Source organism: Alligator mississippiensis, chromosome 7 (genome assembly GCF_030867095.1).
Source record: "Alligator mississippiensis isolate rAllMis1 chromosome 7, rAllMis1, whole genome shotgun sequence".
Lineage (NCBI taxonomy): Eukaryota > Metazoa > Chordata > Crocodylia > Alligatoridae > Alligator > Alligator mississippiensis.
This window is the reverse complement of record NC_081830.1, coordinates 55397140-55418495: the sequence shown is the minus strand read 5'-3', so window position 1 is coordinate 55418495 and position 21356 is coordinate 55397140. Positions and strand designations below refer to the sequence as shown.

Below are 21356 nucleotides of genomic sequence, written 5' to 3'. Positions count from 1 at the left end.
ACCTGAACCACCCTCTCCGTGAACACGAATCTCTTAGTTCACACTGAAGCCGCGGAGCACCTGAAAGGGACTGAAGGAAGGGGACTTAGTCCTATCACTGCTGAGGCCAGCCCATTGAACCGTACTACTGAGGAATGAAACCATATTTAGGTGTTTGGCTTCTTGGAATTCTAGGATTGTAAGTATATTATGAAAAATAATAGTATTGATTCAAATTTAACTTTTAGTTGTAATTAGTTTTTGTAATACTAATTCTTATAGCATTGTTTGGGAAGGAAGTGCATTTGGAGCATTGTTTCTGATATATGTAATTATTGTGTTCTTAATGTTTGTGGTGTTTCTTAAAGCTAAGCAGTGTTATATACGTAGCAAGAATTTTAAAATAAAATTGTGTTGTATAAATTAAGTGTGTAATCATTGTGAAATCGTGCAATCAGCTAACTACTCCCCCAGCCAGTGCATCAAAATGAATCAGTAAATTGTGTGGGATTTTCTCTATTCCATAACCCACTAGAGACATAATAGAAAATCAATATCAATTTATTTCCTTTAAGACGGTGGTACTCAAGCTTTTTGGCTGTAGCCTGAATGGGTAGTGCCTGATCCCTCTGTGGGCTGGATGGCGGGGGGCTGCATCTGACTGCAGGGATGGAGGGGCAGCCTAGCCCCAATCCAGCTGTGTGGCGAATAGTGTTTTGATCCAGTCCCAACCTGGCCTTGTGGCGGGAGGGGGCATGGCCTGGCTTGACAGAAGGAAGGAGGCATGGCTGAGCCCCAGGCTGGCCAGGTGAAGGGAAGAGGGCACAAGCTGGCCTCATGCGGGGGGAGATGGCAGGAGCAGGCACCAAACTAGTTGCACAGGGGAGGCAGTATGGTCTTGCCCCAAACTGGTTGGGTGGAGGAGGGGGAGGGCTGTGGCCCAGCTCTGCCCTGCCCTATGGGGTTTGGCAAGGGGGAAGGGTGACAGTGCTGCCACTGCTCTCTCACCACCAAATATCCCAACGTGTGGGGAGACCCGTGGGCCAGATTCCTAGGCTCCACTGGTGCATTTGGCTGCTGGGCCGGAGGTTGAACCCCTTCCCTGCACTAGAAGTTATAAAGCCCATATCCAGGCCATGCTTCCAGTCCTGTTCAAGGCAAGCTTCGCTTGTAGGTATCTCTGTCCCTACCATCCTTGTCAGGGGGCTGAGAAGTGCCAAGCGTTAGAACAAGTCTACGAGAAACCTGGAGCGGGCTGGTGCAGCGTGACCCCGTTGTGGCCGCGGCACAGCCGGGGTCTGGGGAGAGGCCTGGGTTACAGCTGCCTCTGCGCAATGTGTGAAGGGGGGGCATGCCACAAGGGCAGAGGGACGGAGCACATCCGGCCGTCCCTGCTGTCTGATGCCTCGCAAAAACAGGTGCCATCCGTCCATCTTTTAGTCTATACAGGTGCATTTCTACCCTGCCTTCCGGGGCAGGTGGGGGCTGCCTCTCGCCTGTGCCGCGGAGCGGGGCTTCCTTCTCCCCAGACCAGCAGGGAGGACGGAGGAAGCGGCGGGGCGCGTGAACGCAGCCCCGTCCTCTCCGCGGTTCCCGGCGGCGCCTCCCGCCGCCCAGCACAGCCGGGCCGGGCCGGGCCGGGGGCGCCCCTGGCGGCAGCCGGGCGTGGCGGTGGCAGCGGCAGCGGCCCCGCCCCAGCCCCAGGCCCCGCCCGCGCGTTGCCGGGGACCCGGAGGCAGGAGCAGGCGAGGAGCCACCGCCTTCGCCTTCGCCTCTCCGGTGCCTGCAGCGCAGCGGCCCCGACCCGACCGGACCGCCATCGCCATCGCCATCGCCATGCCCCGCGCCGCCCCGCTGCTGCTGCTGCTGCTGCTGCTCAGCCTGGCGCAGCGCCGCGCCTGCCTGCCCGGCCCCGGCCCCGGCCCCGAGCCCGAGCCCGAGCCCGACCCGTGCCGCAGCCAGCCCTGCCGCAACAACGGCACCTGCTCGCCCGCGCCCCCCCGCGCCGCCGCGCCCCGCCGCGCCCCGGCCCCGGCCCCGCCGCCCGCCGCCTACAGCTGCGCCTGCCCCGCCGGCGTCTCCGGCGCCTCCTGCCAGGTAAGGGCGCCCGGCCGCAGCCTCGGCCACCGCCGCCGCCCTCGGCGCTTTGAGGGACCGCGGCGTTTGTAGCGCCCCGCTCGCAGCCCCGGGACCGCTCGGGCGGCTCCTTGGTTAGGTCTGAAATGCCGGACAGCGCCCAGCGCCCCGGGAAGCAGCCGGCTGGGGGTGGGGGCGCTGCCCGCCCGCAACCCGGCCTCTGCTCCCGCACAAGTTTCGGTCGCGCCCTTGGGCTGGGCGGTGAAGGTGTCCGTGCTGCAGGGGCCTGTCAGGCCGGGGCGGGGGAGAAAGGTGGGAGTCCTACCCCCACCCCCACCCTCGCCCTCACCCGCCCCCTCCGAGCACCTCTCTCATTTCTGAAGAGAAGGATTTGTTTCTTGTGCCTTCAAACCACAAGGATGTGCTTCCTGGGAGGACTTGCATCCCCAAGGACAACACGCGCTTATTTTTCTAAGACCAGTTTTGCGTTTGTAGTGGCTCTTTTGTTTTGTTTCTTTGTACGTCTGTAGACAGCAAAAGTATGATCTCTATAGATCCATGGCTATATGGAGCTATGTAGCGTTATAAAGCTGTGACTATAGCTTTACAGAGCTATGCATTTATATAGATATAGATGAACAAATACAATTTTGCTCTCTCTGTGAAGAAATACACTTTTTTTTCCCTGTCAAGAAAAGCCATAGCATTGCCATTTTTTGACATGTGTATGTATATATATTTACACATATCTAATACGTGCATATTTTGTGATGTGTATGTATGTATCTACACATCTATATGTGCATAATACAGATCACAAAATAGCAATGCTATGGCTTTCCTTGACAAGAAAAAGAAAAAGTGTATTTCTTCACAGAGGGAGTAGAAGTGTATTCCTTCATAAGACATGAATGCCATGGGTAAGTATGGATGATGTTGAAAGCACACGCACTTTAGAAAGAAGTATGACTGTGCTCATCTCAAAATGTCCCATTTGCTTTCTTTTAAGGACAAAAATTGAAATATTAGCACTAATGAGTTTCTGCAAAATTGGAGATTAAAATGGGTTAAATGGAATGTCTTATGGCTAATTTTAGCAGTCTTGCTAAAGAGTTATTATGTTGACCACTTTAGAAGAGAGCGAGGCAGCAATACTTATGCTTCTGTCTGTTGCTATTTTGCTTTTGTGTCTGAAGTCCATGTCTGAAAGAGAAAATAGCTCTCTCTAATGCTTAGTAAACTGTAACAGTTGCAAGCATCCCAACCTGTAGGAGGTGTTGCTTCTGGGGCTTTGAGAGGAGAGAGGAATTAATTTTTTTTATCTGAGAGAATCAACATTAAGTTCACAACTATTTATACTTATTAAACAATTCATAGATTCTGGGACTATTGTTAGTTTTATTTTGTATTATTGACTTCTATTTTAACCAGTTGAACAATATTTATTACCAGGGATGCTTTATAAACCAAACGACAAGAAATTCAACCTTGTCTATCATGACTGAAGATGAAGTATAGGTTATTGTGAAAAGTGAAGAACGTGTTCTTTTTCATTGCAACTAGTTAAAGGACAAAAAAAAAAGAAACAGTACAATATTATATGCGTTCACATTAAAGATTATTTTTTATTTTATCAAAAGGAAAAAAATATTTTTTAGGATTTATTCAAATTAGAAAAAATATGAATTCTTGAACAGATAGTTTGCTCATGCAGTTTTCTTTTTTTACCAGTTAAAAATGCTTGCAAGATGAAAAAGATATATGTTCTGTCAGATTAACTTTTTAGACTCAGAGAAAGTCAAAGGAATTTTAATTCCAAAAAGGTATATGAGATGGTTGAGTACTTGGATATAAAGTTTCAGTCTCAGGCAGTGGTTTCTCAAATTACTTCTGAAGGACATAATTAAACAATTATATTTTGGGAAAGGAAATACTGAGAGGGAAAACATGAAGAGAAAAGAATCCCTGTTCTGTTGAAATAACTTGTCTTTAGTTATGTGAAAATGGTAATTTTACAATGCTGGAATTTGTTGTAGAGCTGGAATTCTTTGAGAACAATACAGTTGAATGTAGTCCTGTTTTATTATACACAATACTTCCTCGAATAAAGAGTAAGAGAAGAATCACTCGATTCTGTTATTATTTTCATGCACAGAGGTATGGGGTCAGGGGAAGATGCCATACTAACTGCATCTAGAAAGCAGCTCGCTGCAGTGAAGCACTCATTTCTGCACGTACTGGAGGGGGACCGATAACCTGGTCACAGCTGGAAGTTATCCAGAACATCCTTTGCAAAGTGCTAGCTGTAACCATTTTTGATGTACTTCATAGTGCTAGTGTTGGTAAGGGGAAAGTGGCAAAGAAGAAAATTGACACTTAAGATATTTTTAAAATCTGCAGCTTTCTCTCACCAAGTGCAATCTTTCACTTGCTTTTTTTTTTTTTGTCTTGAACCATTTTTATCATGTGATGTGGCAGTTGCCGTGGTAACTAGTTTTTATAGAGTAGAAGAAATAAAAAAAAATACGCTTTGTTGATGCCTACAATGAGATTACTTATGGGCAGTTTTAATAAGTGTTGTTTTTCACACACCAGGTTTCTCGTTTGCATTCTTTCTTTGCACATTCAACAGCATATTGTTTTTTCTTAAACTCCATACCTTTTCAGGACTGTGAATACTTTAGATAAGTTAATGTAATAAGAAGGGCAGTTTGTATAGAAGAGAGAGATTTTTGTAATTTCACAAATCTCATATTTCTGAACAAGTTAATTTTAGGCTTTTGCTTTTGGTAAAGAGGATGAATGGTTTGCCTAAGATTGTGCAAATATTTATATTGGATCCAGTTGTCCTAGAATTGTTTGAAACAATTTGCCCAATTTCTTAGCTTTATTCTGAGAAAAAATGGTGCTTGAAAATTGAACCTAACAAACTACAGGCAACATGTTTAAAATCTAAAATCCAAGCAGTTTTTTTAATGCAACAAAGTATTGCCTATCCTCTTTTTTTTAGCCTCATTTGGCTTTACTAAATAAACTTCAGGACAAGAAAAAAAAACAGTTAAACAGGAATGAAGCTTTTCATAACAGTTAGATGTTTTCCTTTATTTCAAAAATAATAAGAAACTGAATCGGTCAAATAGTTTTCTTATATATATCAATTTCTGTAAAGTCCTACTGACAGTTTAATGGAGAGACTTTTCTCACATAGAAACATATGTTACTATTAATACTTCTCATGCAACACTGTCAGAAAATTTTTATTTCTGAATTTTGTTTTTTTGTTTGGAAAGAATGTATTTTGCTTTTATTTAATTATTTTCCAATAATAATTTATTCCATCCCATTCCCTTTTCTGTGCTTTTCAACCAGTTTTTTAAAAAGTTTTATCTCCTTGTTTCATAAATATATTCAATAATATAGGCATAGCCAGAGAACAAGTTCTGTCTTTGGCATACATAACTGAGAGCTGTCATCACTGAGTTGTGTTGTTCCCCCCCCCCCCGCCTGGGTTTGTTGTTGTTGTTGTGTCACACAAGGCACTTCAGTTATCTTGGCCTCAAGTTACCCGTATCTGAAATGGAAATAATACCTAGCATGGATGGTGATGGTCTTAAAACTGAAGTGACTTGGGAGGCTGTGATAAAAGATAGAAGTTCTTGCAGTAGTTTTTATGTTAGCCAAAAGGTCTGTTTAGTCCTGGGAACAGTTTCTTGTGTTCATCCTATTTACTAGGTTTTTCGATATCTGCAACAGATACTGCTTTCTAAATCCTGTATAATTGTGACTGTGGCAATTTTATATCAAATGGTATATATGGAAAGTCATATCCTGTATTTGGGAGGGAGAGTCTACTAAAAGGTTTAAAACCAGTATATACATCCAGGTAGACATGTCCCTTCTAGTTCTGCTGTTAAAAATACTTTGTCTAAGCTAGATGAGACTTTTTTCTTTGATCATGTTAAAGCATCTGGAGAAAATAGTGTTCTTTAAGATTTAAAATTTCATAGACTCTTGGAAATTAACTGTAGTAAAGACCCAGAGGACCATGTTTCCCAGGTCTCTGCCACATCAGGATTTTTCCTTCCAGTGCACTTTCTAATGTTTTATCTAGATTTTAAAATCCCAGATAAGATGGTTTCTGTCATTCCCTTTGGGATACTTGTCCTCTTGTTGCCATTTTTTCCTGATGTTCAACCCAAATGTACTTTTGCTTGATTATGTCCAGTATAACTCCTGTTATTTGTGTTCCTGTCTTCTTTTGATGGTCATGCTTGTCAAACACGTAGAGATGGTTTTATTTCCTGCCAGCACACTAGGCATATATTCAGCTCTTTAGCTCTTCTAGTTTTCTTCATATTCCAATTCCTTCATTCTAGTTATATTTTTATTTTTAGTTCTTTGAATTTCTTCTATTCCAGTTCTCAGTGTCTATTTGTTATGGACTTCTTATTCCTCAATGTAAACATCAAGTTCAGTCTACTCAGTTTAAGTGGGGCTACACAGAGAAACACAGAATCATAGGGAAGTAGGGCTAGTCCAACCTCCTGCCTGAGACAGGATCATCCCTATCCAAACCATCTTGTACACATCCATTGTCTAACCTCTTAGCAAAACTACACAACCTGAGCCAACATGAGACATAACACCTTAACCTGCCACAGGTAAAGCAAGGAGATCACAATGGCCAATATCCTGCTGCTGTAAAAGGTAGTTAATACATATTAAAGACATCCCAGGAAGAGGGCCACACCCTTTACTACAGAGGAAGGCAACTGCTCCCACAGTCCCAACCAGTCTGATCATGGGGTAAAATTCCTTCCAGACCCCAAATATGGCAATTGGTCTGACCCTCAGCAGAGGGGCAAGACCCACTAGCCAGGAACCTTTGGCTTAAGTCCCGGCAACGACATGGGTGTATCCCAGCCCTGGCTGCAGCCAGCTAATGTCTTTCTCTTCCATGATATGTCAGCAATGCAAAATTGCACAAGTTCAGGTCTTGAGATGTCCTTCAGGCTATTCTTACTGTCAGAAGGTTCAAGGTGTACTGTATCTGCACATCAGAGTTTAAAGTATTATTTTTTCACTGGTTTCTCTTGGTCCTACAAGTTGGTGACATCCTTTCAAACAAGGTCGAGAGTTTATTCGGTCTGAATTTACAATCGGCTCACCGCTGTGGAGGGGAAAATATTTGTGCCATTCCAATATTTTTAACCTTTAGCTTTTTAGGCAGTCTTTTAATGCTGGCAGGGTAGAGATGCCCCTTATATTCATAGATTCATAGATGTTAGGGTCGGAAGGGACCTCAATAGATCATCAAGTCTGACCCCCTGCATAAGCAGGAAAGAGTGCTGGGTCTAGATGACCCCAGCTAGATACTCATCTAACCTCCTCTTGAAGACCCCCAGGGTAGGGGAGAGCACCACCTCCCTTGGGAGCCCGTTCCAGACCTTGGCCACTCGAACTGTGAAGAAGTTCTTCCTAATGTCCAGTCTAAATCTGCTCTCTGCTAGCTTGTGGCCATTGTTTCTTGTAACCCCTGGGGGCGCCTTGGTGAATAAATCCTCACCAATTCCCTTCTGTGCCCCCGTGATGAACTTATAGGCAGCCACAAGGTCGCCTCTCAACCTTCTCTTGCGGAGGCTGAAAAGGTCCAGTTTCTCTAGTCTCTCCTCGTAGGGCTTGGTCTGTAGGCCCTTGACCATACGAGTTGCCCTTCTCTGTACCCTCTCCAGGTTATCCGCATCCTTCTTGAAGTGTGGCGCCCAGAATTGCACACAGTACTCCAACTGCGGTCTGACCAACGCCCTATACAGGGGAAGTATCACCTCCCTGGACCTATTTGTCATGCATCTGCTGATGCATGATAAAGTGCCATTGGCTTTTCTGATGGCTTCGTCACACTGCCGGCTCATGTTCATCTTGGAGTCCACTAGGACTCCAAGATCCCTTTCCACCTCTGTGCCACCCAGCAGGTCATTCCCTAGGCTGTAGGTGTGCTGGACATTTTTCCTCCCTAGGTGCAGCGCTTTGCATTTCTCCTTGTTGAACTGCATCCTGTTGTTTTCTGCCCACTTGTCCAACCTATCCAGGTCTGCCTGCAGCTGTTCCCTGCCCTCCGGCGTGTCCACTTCTCCCCATAGCTTTGTGTCATCTGCAAACTTGGACAGAGTACATTTCACTCCCTCGTCCAAGTCGCTGATGAAGACATTAAAGAGTATCGGTCCAAGGACCGAACCCTGTGGGACCCCACTGCCCACACCCTTCCAGGTCGAGACCGACCCATCTACCACGACTCTTTGGGTGCGACCCTCTAGCCAATTTGCCACCCACCGGACTGTGCAGTCATCCAAGTCACAGCCTCTTAACTTGTTCACCAGTATGGGGTGGGATACCGTATCAAAGGCCTTCCTGAAGTCTAAGTATACGACATCCACCCCTCCTCCTGTGTCCAAGCGTTTCGTAACCTGGTCATAGAAAGAGACTAGGTTGGTCAGGCACGATCTGCCCGCCACAAACCCATGCTGGTTTCCCCTCAGCATAATTTGCCCTGCCGGGCTCTCACAAATGTGAGCCTTGATAATTTTTTCAAAGACTTTACCAAGGATGGAGGTGAGACTGACCGGCCTATAGTTGCCCGGGTCCTCCTTCCTCCCCTTTTTGAAAATGGGGACCACGTTAGCCCTTTTCCAGTCCTCCGGGACTTGGCCTGTGCGCCACGAGCATTCGAATATTCCCGCCAGTGGCTCTGCAATGATGTCGGCCAGTGCCTTCAGCACCCTCGGGTGGAGCTCATCCGGGCCTGCCGACTTAAAGGCATCCAGTTCTTCCAAGTGACTCTGCACCATCTCAGGATCTACGTATGGAAGTCTGGCGCCTTGCTGCTGCCTCTCTACAACCCCAGTGAGAGACTTGTCGTGCCCCTTACTTAGGAACACTGAGGCAAAGAACTCGTTGAGGAGTTCAGCCTTGTCCCCCCTATCTGTCACCAATTGTTTCTGCCCATTTAGCAGCGGTCCTATTCCTCCCTGGGCCTTCCTTTTACTCCCAATATATCTAAAAAACAATTTCTTGTTGTCCTTTACTTGGGTTGCCATCCTCAGCTCCATGGTAGCTTTGGCCCGCCTAACTGCCTCCCTACAAGCACGAGCAGAGGAGGTATGTTCATCTTTAGTGATCTCACCCTGTTTCCACTTTTTATGTGCTCCCCTATAGAATAACTAAATCAGAGATATATAAGCTTTTGTGAGCCCAGGTTCATCAGATGCTGTGAAAGGACATGCAGGTAACAGGCTTGTATTCATATCATTCTTTGTAGTTGATAAAGATGGGGAAGGGAGGGAGGAGGGGAGGGCAATGGGGGTGGGGGCAACAGGGGGAGCAATGCTGGGAGAGGCAAATAAGTAATAAACCTATAGAGACAAAGGGACTACAAAAAGGTGATCCAGGTGATGGGATAAGAATCTGTAGTCCCTATTTAGATCATACTTAACACAGTCTAGTCTGTGAATGATTTCTTGTTCTGCAGTTTTATGTTTTATGTTCAGGTTCATAGGATCATTGGAAAGTAGAGCTGGAAGTAACCTCACAACGTCATCTAGTTCAGTCCCCTGTTCAAGGCAGGATCATCCCTGACTAAACCATCTCAGTCAAGTGTCTGTTTAACCTGAACTTGAAAACTTCGAAGGATGGAGATTCCACAATTTTTATAGGTCAGGGGTGCTCAAGCAAGGGTGCTCCCCTAGGCCAAATGCAGCCTGTGGAGCCATTGCATCTGGCCTGTGGGGCTATCCATGGATGAGGAAATTTGACAGTGGGGGAGCAGTGGCCATTAATACAGCCCCTCCCCCCCCCCCCAAATCCCCAAGGCCTAAACTCTGTGTGGCTGGTTGGGGCAGGCCAGGTTGTGACCCCCTTCCCCTACATGCTGGGCCATCCCCCTCACTTCTGGGTCAAGGCTGGGCCATGCCCCCTTCTTTTTCTGTAGGGCAGGTTCAGGCCTGCCTCCCATTGGGGCTGGGATGCGCCCCCTTCCCCACCCCTGCAGAGCCAGGCCACATCCCTTTCCCTCTCCACAGAGCTGGGACAAGCTCCTTTCCCTTGCAGGCTGCCTTGGGGCTGACCTGCCTCCCCGCCCCCCTCCACATGGCCAGATAGTGCCTGCTGTGCCTGTCCAGGTGCTGGATCAGGAACACCAGCTGGATCTGGTCCATGGATGGACTGGGTACTGCCAGTCTGGCCCACCAGGCAAAAAAGTTGAGCACCACTGCTTTAGTTAGCCTGTTCCAATGCTTCACTACTTTCATAGTTAGAAAGTTCCTCCTAATCTCTAATCAAAATTTCCCCTGCTGGAGCTTGAGGCCATTGATTCTAGTCCTCCTCCTATGGCCATGGACTGTATACACAACCTTCAGGTATTTGAAGACTATTATCAAATCCCCCCTCAGTCTTTTCTTTTCTAGACTGAATAACCTTAGCTTTTTCAGACTTTCCTCATAAGTTGTGCTTTTTAGCAACAAATCATTTTTGTTGCTCTGCACTGGACTTGTTCCAAACTGTCCACATCCTCCTTGAAGTGTGAAGCCCAAAGCTGGATATGTTACTCCAGGTGAGGCCTCATCAGTTTTAGGAAAAAATGTTTCTCTTGATTTGCAAGTTTTTTTGAAGTATTATGTTCAAGAACAGGTATTTGAGGTCAGTGATAGAATGTTAAAGGAGGTTGAAGTGTCCTGCCACAGACTTGCATGTCTTTCCAGACCTAGTGTCGGATCAGTATTCATTCATTCTTACATATAGGGATGGCTCCGTCTTCCCAACGTAGATAGCAGAGGGGCACTCTGAGCTGATGATGTATATGTTGTGGGTAGAGGTGCAGATGAATGACCCTTGGATATTATCATCCATGTTGTTTGGTCCAGCAATGGTGTGGTCTGTATTGGTGAGGGGGCACAGCTTGCATCTGGGTCCATTAAACAAGGCCTGGTGCCTTGGTGAAAATAGAAGTTAAGTAGTTTGTTGCTTGAGAGATGAGGTTGGAGGTTGGGGGGGCTGCCTGTAAGTTTCAAACCGTCACATTTGTTTCCATGCAGCTGGTCCATCTATTATATTCTCGATCTATGAATAAGAGTAAATTGAAGGTGCCCCCTAATCACATGATGTAGTTATAAGAGTATTTGTATTTCCTTGAGCTTGGTATGGGTTCCTAGTATCTTTTATCTTCTGGGGAAGAACACCATGTAAACTTACATGTCTCTCGGAAAGCCAGATTATAAGCATTAGCATTAACTTCCATGTTTTAAAGGGGTTTTTGCCTCCATAGATCTGATATATTTTGTTTTCCCTTGACAGCAACAGGATTAAACCACTCTGTGTGTGTGTGTGTGTGTGTGTGTGTGTGTGTGTGTGACTTTGTCTTTGTATTGTCCCAAGAGTTGCTGAACAGTTTTTCAGCAGCTTAAGGCAAGAATTTTTTGGGGGTGATATATTTATTTTGACCAACTGCATGGTTAGAATAAAGTTAGACAAGCTTTTGGATGCAAAACATTCTTCATCACAAGAAGGGTAGATATTCACCTTTTATAAACGAACTAAATAATATGTATATAGATACAGCACAAGCTGTCATGAACCAAAGTTCACTTTATCAGATGCTGTGAAAGGGCATTCAGAAAGCAGGAGAGAGAAATTAGAGTACAAAAGACAAGGGAGGGGGAAGAGAGAAAGCAGTCTGCTTAATTCAGCTAAACTTTTTGATAGTGCAGGCTACAGTTTAAAAAAAACACTAATTTTATCTGTCACCCAGTTTATGGCTAGTTGGTTTGAATACTGTAGTGGAAAGGCTACAGTTTTATTGGTCTCTGGGTTCTAGTTTCAGATCACTTTGCTTGTAATGACTTTGTCTGCATAACTTGTGACCTTTTCATGGTGATGCATATGCTTTTATTATTTTTTTAATGACAAGTAACAAGTGTATTTCTTGAGGAACTAGTGTGGCCATTATTGGTATACACACTGATAAAGAAAGAAACTTAAGAGGTTTTTAAAAAAAAAATGATTTTCAGGTGCAGCTTCTGTTCAGCTCCCTGAGAAATGTGGAGATCTCAGACTAGTTGGACTGATGTAGTTCTGCACTATCGAGGAGGGTGGAAGTTGTAATATGAGGAACAGTTCCGTGGAGTAAAATAATGAGAAAAATATTCCTCCACACCACTTTTTTAGTGTGGTGTTTTTTTTTTTTTTGTTTTTTTTTTTTTGCTGTTATAGTAACCATAGGGGTTCCTTGGAGCTATAGTAGGAACTTTGTTTCCAGTCAAAAATTTAGTTTATTTTTGAAGTTGATATTGTCCATTGAAGCACTTTATATCAAATCACCACATGAGAAATAGGTCTGCAACTTAGCACCTCCAAATGCTGTGCAATAAAGTATTGTATGGGGATGTCTCCTTCAGATACAATTGAATTGTTCTAAATTCTTTTTGAAGAAAACTGAACTGTTGTGAAACTAAAGAACCAAATATGATGTCTTCACTCCACTGTGTATTAAGATAAACCTGAAAACTTATTTTCCATTAACTAGTATGAACTTTTGTTTTCTCTGTTGCAACCTATTCACGTGGTCCATTGAAATCTGTTCAGAACAGCCTCTTGTATAATATTCAGGTCATTATACTGTTCTTGGCTCCCAGGTGCTGGCTTATGTTTATGTGATTAAAGATGGTGAAGAAATGTATTGAATTTTGAGGTAATTGAAGAATACTAGAAGACACAAAAAAATCCGAGCATTTAAATGTAATTGCTTCTCACAATTTTCTATTTTTACCTGCTTCAATATGAGACGGTCAGCTCACTTCTTTGTTTGTACAAATGATTTCTGATGATCTAAAAACTGATATTGTTTTACTTCCCTTTCAAAATTTTAGTATTTAACTTTATGTTGTTTATTATTTGTATTACTATAGTATCTAAAGAACCCCATAGTAATGGGAGTGGTATAAAAATAAACCACAAATGTGGTCCTTGCTCTAAAGAGTTTGCAGTCTCCTGTTTCTTATCCAGCAGATGGACACACATGAGGAAATAGAAAAAGGAGATAATATTTTTCGGAATGACAGACAGTGGTCTCTGTGCACTAACATGTTATAGTTTGGTTTAACATTACACTTACAAAGTATATTCGGGTATTGTCTAATTGTGTTCGACAGTGTTATAGAATCTTTCACATGGAATTGATTAAACAAAAATAGTATGAACAATCTCATGGACACAGATTCTGGCTTTATTAGTAATATTCCACATTGACAGCTGCACTTTGGTGTATGAAATGAGGTGCTTCAGTGGAAAGGGTGAGAAACTCCACATTAAGTAGATGTAGGATAAGCTGCCCTAGGAGAACCTGTTACTAATCCGTAATAGTTAAAGACTGACAAACACCTTGAAGAATTAATTTTAATAGACATTTTAGCTTTGCATCTCCCATCTTTGTTCCATTGATTGCCCCCCACCCCTTATTTTGAAACAGGGAAAGTGACTGTTTCTAACACATCTTTTCTGTGCCTTTCCTTATTTTTTCTATATTCAGTAACGTCCACTTTCTAAAATAAGCAATTCCACTATATTCATATAAGAGTCTTTTCAAACCCCTGATCATTTTTTTTCTCTTTTAATATCCTTTCTGAGTTGCAGTGACCAGCATGGACAATAGTATTCCAGGTCAGAGAATATAATTTCATTATACTAATTTCAGTATTATTCTCTGTTCCATTCTTTATGCATGTTAATTTTTTTTTGTTGCTCTTTGACTCTGGCTGCACAATGAACTGAGGTCTAAATTGAACTGGCAGCAGTGATACCTAGATTTCGTTTCTGTGATTTGATACAGATAAATTAGAACACAGTAGCTTATTGGAGGCCTCTGAAAAATATTTTTTTTGTTTTTTACCAATGGAGAGATTTGAGGGTAGAGACAGTTTAGTTATGAATCCTACCTATTATAACTTAATCCTCCATTGTCTGCTAATTCTTTGCTTTATAAAAGTGAAAATAACTTTATTCAGTTTTCTTTCCCCCTAGCTTGTATTATGCAGATGTCAGATTGTATTATGCAGATACAATGTAAATACTGAAAAAGTACATTCTGGCAGGAAACTCCTATTTTGTTAACTCCTTACCATGGTCAAGATTAACTATCAAAGATAGCTTTATTTGAAGGATTATTTTATTCTCTTTTTGAGCAAGCTATTTCCTGATAGGACTGTAACACTGAAAATGCAAAGCATATCAAAATGTGTTTTAAAAGAAGTAATGCCTCCTTTGAAACAAAGTTATTTAAATCTGTTTCTTCTGCATGTCAAGTGGATGCTTTTATTCAGAAACATTCAAGTGCCTAAATGATGCACCTATAACTGATCTCTACATAAAGTACTTAGCCTCGTGTACATAGCAGCAGGTGTATCTGGCCCATATTTTTCTTCAGCTTTGACTTCTGCTAGCAGATATCTTTTTGAAGTAAAAGATCATAAGATTGTAATTCTGTTAGTCCTGTGAATCAAGGTCTAGTGGTGAAAGTTAAAGATTTAGTTAGGAGTTGAGAGATCTGGGTTCTTTTCTTGGCTTTGCCACTGACCTTTTGTGTGAAGCCAGACACCAGTCACTTTTCTTTCTTTTGTGGGGATAATATCCTTTTAATGGTGTTTGAAAGGTTAGTTCTTTAATGTTTGTAAAGGGGTCTAAAAAACAATGTATGGAAAACATTTGTCTAGTTTCTGAATGGTCTGTCAGTGACTTGTGCCAGGATTTGGAATTGCCAAATTAACATGGGGTAAAGTTAATCAGGAACAATCAAACATGACATCCAGATTTCTTTAAGAGCAGGGTGTCAAAGATATAGCTCAGCCAAACAGAGTCCTATCATCTGGCACACTGTGCCACAGGTGGCATGTGGGGCCAGGTCTGGGATGTGTGCTTCATGCAGTGCCCACATCGGACTTGCCTTGTGCATTGGATCTACTCCATCAGCCTGATCTAGCCCACAGATCTGCCTCATGACACTCATCCAATCTGTGGACAGGTCCTATGCCACTCATCCTGCTCACTGAGCTGGATGAGTTTGACACCCCTTTTGTAGAGGAAATAATGTTACTTTATCTTCAGTTTCTTCATAATATACTACAAATAGTAATAACATTGTTTTTACATGTCTTGGAAACTCTAATACTTTTAAAATGTTGAAAGCATTGTTTTCTCCGGATGGTTTTATATAAGCTTTGATTTTCATATTTACTTTGTTTTTAGTCTGTCTCGCATACCAACACATAGCTGCCCTACTGTTTTATTTAATACAGCTTTATTTGGGGTATTTAGACTATTGAAAAACCTTGTTACATAAATCTCTGGCAGTGATTTCTAGAGCCTTAACAGGTTTTTGTACAATTCTGTACTTTCATGACACTCTAAATGAGAGAACTATCTGTATAGTGGTAAGCTTTTGTTATTATACCTTTCCCTTCAGGTCTTTTTAATGTATACCTAATAGTAACTGTTTCTGTTCCCTTTCTCTCCCTCTCTCTTTTAAGGTTGATGCTTCTTTTCTTCTCCCCCAACCTTTTTTCTCTCCATTCTGTAGCTCTTACCTGCTTGCATTTTCCTCACTTTCACCTATGTTTTCTGACCAGATACCACTATATTTGAAGATTTTAAAAAAAGTTTTCGCATATCTGTTTCTTAGGGCCTGGGCACATGACATGTTTAAACTGATATAATCTGTGTTCACATCAGCCTAAACTAGCCCTACAGATGTGCAATTTACTAGACTCTAATACAGGCAACCCCCACTTAACGCTGTTTCGCTTAGCACTATTTCGCTATAACGCTCATTTTAAATTTGATACCTGATTTCACTTAGCGCCTAGCGATTTTCGTTATAACACTTGTGGTTGCCATCTTGGGTCATTAAAAACAGTGGCAGTCACCATCTTGGGTCATCAAATACTTTTGGTTTCGCTTAACACTCGTTTTGCTTACCGCTCAATTTTTCAGGCACTAGTTAAGAGCAATAAGTGGGGGTTGCCTGTATTGAATTATCACAGGAAAAGAATCAATAAAAAATACACCTTGTAGCTTACACTTGTATAGGTTTTGCAAATCCACAGTTAGGCTGGGATAGCTGTTGGCTCAGTGTATTTAGTAGTGAGGCACTGTAATGGCACCTACAGTAGCAGCAGCTACCCTAGGATAAATGATTGTTACTCTGCTCTGACTCTAGTGCAGTTTAGATTAGGATGCAAACCCATGTAAATTACTTCGCTGTTAATGTGTCAAATATCCGGCCTGGCAGACAGTCTTCACATACTTTTGAGTTTTTCTATTTGAGATGTTTCTCAGCTGAAACCTTAAAGCAGCAACTAGCTTAGCTACTTGTGTAATGAGTCATTATCCAGCAGTATTGTAAATTATTTTTCTTATACTGGTTTAGGAAGTTGATAGCTGTTTTCTTACTTAATTGAAATGCTTAGGATTCCTGATTATTTGAGTACCTGATTTTACAATGATTTTAAAAATCCTTTATTTACATCCTTTATTGCAGTTATTGTTTTGCTTTTCATGTTTTTCCCCATAATCTATACCTATAAAATAACAACTACATGAAAGCATTGAGAAACTTGCTAGTGGTGTTTCAGTCATTTAAGTCTTTGTCATTTAAGCAGTTTAAAACAATGGCTAGTAGCTTTTAAATTTAATTTAACTTTGCAATGTTCTTTTTCACTGGAAGTGTGTATAATATGTTAGTGATCAATATTGTGTAGAGGTTTATAGTGATGAATATGATAAGTCTAAGATAATTGTCTTTGGCCATGACATTTGTGTTATGCTGAGGTAAGGTCAATGAATTATAATGATTTCAAAGGCTCTGCTATACCCGTTACATGGGTTACAAGAGGAACCAAATTGCTAGATTGATTGATAAGACTGTCAAGCACTTTCAAGAATAAGACGCCCATCAAGGGGAAGAATAAAGCAGGATTATCTTTCTGAAGGATTCCTTTCGCAATAAGAAACCTAATTTTCTGTGTAGATTGCCATGTCTTAGTTCTTTCTATTGGAAAATTCAGCCATGTCTACACCTAACAAAGATGAAATTCCGTATTGACATATGCACACTGGAAAGAGTAATTTGAGCCACTCTTGCATATTCAAAATAAATTGTAATGACTTGGGAGAAAGAGCCATGTGTCTTTGTGTCAGCTTGTTGCAAGACCTCTTTCTGTACAGTTGTGCTCAAAAAGCAAACAATGTTAGGAAGTATAAATAATGGAATTGAAGAATATAGAGTGCTTAAAATCCAATACTATAGTATGAATTACTAAAGTACCACCCTCTGAAATTCACTTCAGGCTACCAGAAGTAAAAGGGGTCCAGGAATGAGGAAACTATGCTTCAGAGCAAAAGTCAACTACTGATTGACTGTGCTAGGGAATATATTGTCGTACTGACTGTTTTTCCCATAATTTTCAGTCGCTGGCTTTCTTACATTTTCTAAACCATTTGGTAATAGTTTGCGTCAGAGAAAGGACAGTGAAATACTTGGCCCACTAAGCTGGTCTGTTATGTAGGTCAGTTCTTACACTTCTGACGTTTTCATAGATTAAGTTACCCAATTGCTGCGTATTCTTTTTCACATTCTCAGAAGACATAATTCTAAGGCATGGAGTAATAATGGTGTGTACTCTAAATTGAGAAAGTCTGCAAAATTGGATGCAAATTTCTTCTTTATTTAAAATATATTAGGTATGCAGTGAGATTTTCTATTAAGTGAGCCTGGATCATGCTCTAGAAAAAAGATATTATGTTCCAGATGTTATACTCAGTAACGTAAGACAGCAAATTATGAAAACAAAATGCAATATATACAATGCATGTATACTATATATATATATATATATATATATATATATATATATATATATATAGTATACATTGATTTTTTTTTGTTTGTTTTCATAATAGCCGTATCCAGATATTACCAATAGTTTCGTAAGGCTTCCATATATTTTTCATCAGATCAGCCAGTATACCAACATTTGTTAACTGTCTAGGTCAGTGGTGCTGACGGGCTACCTGGCGGGCTACATGAACAGTCCTACCACAGGTTGGATCATTGTCTGAGCTAACACGTGGGACCAGCATGACAGGCACCATCTGGCCGCATGGAGGGGGCAGAGAGCAGTCTGACCTGAGCCCAGCCCCACTTGGGAGGAAAGTGGCTTCACCCAGCCCTGTGGTGGGGAATGGGATATGGCCTGGCTTTGTCGGGGGAAGGGGCCATGGCGTGGCTCCCGCCTGGCCCCACAGGAGTAAGGGGGTGCAGCCTGGCTCCAATCAGGTGTGTGGGGCTTGGAGTTTGGGAATTTGGCAGTGGGGAGGGTGGATGTATTAATGGATACCACTCCACCATCACTAAATTTTCTAGACCGAATGGGTAGCTTCATGGGCCAGATGAGATGGTTCCATGGGCTGCATTTGGCCTGCAGGCTGGAGGTTGAACACCCCTGATCTAGGTTCATGCACTAATCATTGAAACCTATTTTGAGACATGACACTAATTTTGAGATATGGCCCGGAGCTCCACTGGGCTCTTCCTGGTGTCTGTGTGTGGGGGTTGGGTGAGGCTGTGCTGGGCTGAGCACTGGTGCTGGGAGAGGGGGTGGGTGTGGGTCTACAGAAAATTTTGGGGGGGCTGCAGCCCCCCCTCAGCCTGCCCTACCCTACACATATCTGGGGGCGCACCCCCCGTGCCCTCCCAGGATGCATGCAGTGGCGAAAGCCACCCTCCCTGTGCCTCCTGGACAAGCTGCGGCTCGGTCCTGTGTCCCACCCTGGCTGAGCAGCACCTGCCCCAGCCCCAGCCCGACTCCCTCCCTCACTGTAGGGGCCTTGATCTGCCCTCCCATGCCCCTTTCCTCCCCCCTCCCCTTCCACCACAACAGGCTTACCAGCTGCAGACAGCTCTTCAAGCTGTAGGGCTGTGTATTGGAAATTGGATCAGTATCAGCCAATATGCCTCCTTAAAAATTGGCTATCGGTATTGACCTCCAAAGTCTCTGTTGGTGCACCCCTAATACTGGCACCTTAAGATTGTAATGTTTTGTTTTCTGGTATTAGCTGTCATTATGTAACATCATGTTATACCCGATAGGGTTGTGATCTTGGAAACCTCATGCAAATATCCCTAGTAGTTTCAAAAAACTAGTTGTGAGGATTGCTGGCATTAGATCAGACTCTTCATCTTGCATTTTTAATCATGCAGTGTGCCGCATAATGACAGTTGCTTATGAGAGTTGCAGGAAATGGTGCCGAGTCCTGTGCTGTGGGAAATTAACGTGTTTTATTGAAGAAAGGCCAAATTAGACTTAATATATAAAACTGCCAAGGGAGTTTAGCTGTAAAATTTGGCTGATCGGTTTCTGGGTTAGTCCAGTAGAAATGTTTAAAAATCTATTAAGGTGATAGCAAAGGGGGAATTGGTTAGGTGTTAAGTGAAAATTTGAAAGGTCAAAGAGTATCTAATTTCTTCAGGGTTGCTGGTAATTCCATTTATGTTTTTTCTGACAGGAGACATAAAAATCAAACCAGGCCATTTTTGTATTTAATTCTTCTTTTGTGGACAAAGGAATCCAGAACTGGTTATTACAATCATCTTCTGCATGCTGGGCATCTTGAGATTTTATGTAGTTTCCTAAATATGAATGGATATTGTTACCAGATTGCTCCATTTGTTCACCTCAGAACAGTACTCAAAGTCCATTGTACAAAACAAATCCATCCATCAGTTTCTACTAAGACTCCCATAAATCTAATTTAAGACTTTATAATACATTTTTTGTTAGTGGGTGAATAATTTAATTACATTTTATGCTTATTGTGTAAGTGGCAGGCAGAAAACAAGTGCAAAATATCTTAGTCAATTTCTGCATGGTTTGTGTGTGATTCACCTTGTGGTCAGCAGTAGATGGTGAAATTTATGATTTCCAGTTCATGGTAAATTCTTATATTTTAAATTATGGTTTTGTTCTCACTTGGCTCATGCTGATATTCTTAGAGCTTCTGGGCTCCCTGCGATGGAAATACATGTGGAACATAGATAGAACTAAGGAAAGAGTTGGCAGTGTTTCAGGAGCAGTAGCCAAAATAATCTAACTTGGTCTTAGGTGAGCCAGCTCTTCCAAACCAGTGGCTGCCATTGCTACTTCCCCACCTCCCACCCCACTGCCTGGCTGAAACCTTGGCTTTGCAGGCCAGATAAAATTTCTCTGTTGGCTGGATCTGGCTTATGGGCTATAAATTGCCAACCAGTGATTTAAGGCTTTCACTACAGGTGGCTTGGAAGGTCTGAGTGCATCTTGATAGAGCAGAATCTCTCAAGCTTCTGGGACTGCCAGGCTTTGTGACAGCGAGTGTGGGAGCCTGAAGAACCCTTGCTTGAGTTTGTTTTTTCAGAGCCTCCAGGCTCCCTTGTAGAGTCCTGTTTAGAACCATGGCTTTCAAGCTCTTAGTTAAACAGCAGGGGCTTACAAGCATGTACTCCCCAGCAACTCATAGGAAAGCAGACAGGTTTCTGTTGGAATCCTGCCTGCGATTCAGTGAGAACTCTCAAATTAGAGAGGTTTCTGCGAAACAAACCAACAAATCAACATTTTCTTAAACTATATTCTATTTGAAATATCTATGACCAGCTCTACTTAGCACACTAGATTCGTATGTAAAGAGAGAAGGTGGTTGTATATTTATTTGGAATTTAATATTGGAACTACCCAAGGTAGGGCTATCCAACTTCAGATTAGGCGAGAGCCACACACTGCACAGGTTGTGAGTCCCAGGCTGTATGTTATGGAGACTGCATGGGCAGCCTGGGACCCTTGACATGTGAGCAATGTGAACATTCACTGGCATTGCCACCACAGTGTGAGAAGTACAGCCTCCCTTCCCTTTCCCCTTCTCCTTCTTCCACCCCCCCCAACTGCCACCACTGTGTGAGTGTTCCTCCTTCCAGCATTGCCATGCAAGAAGAAGAAGAAATGCCCCCTAGCACGTTGACAATCACCCTCATCACCATGTGAGCAATATTCCCCTCCCTTCCCCACTGCTGCCATATAATCCCCCTACCTCCCTCTCCCCCACTTCATGCTGAATGAGCTCCCCTGTGCTACCACCATGTGGGCGATCCCTCCTCTTGCTGCCGCATGAGTAGCATCTGTCCCCTGCCCAAGCCCTCACACTGGCAACAAGCTCACTGGGCCTTCCACGTGCTG

At 42.9% G+C, this 21356-nt stretch overlaps 1 protein-coding gene across 2 annotated transcripts in view; it reads left to right on the top strand.

The window, feature by feature from the left end:
- The first annotated feature begins 1707 nt into the window (after positions 1-1707).
- DNER (delta/notch like EGF repeat containing) overlaps positions 1708-21356 on the top strand; it is a 366522-nt gene continuing 346873 nt past the window's right edge. For both annotated transcript variants that reach the window (XM_059730967.1, XM_059730966.1), the window contains exon 1: positions 1708-2076. In XM_059730967.1, coding sequence (XP_059586950.1) covers positions 1816-2076 — 261 coding nt within the window. In that variant the 5' untranslated portion in view covers positions 1708-1815. The remainder of the gene's footprint in view (positions 2077-21356) is intronic.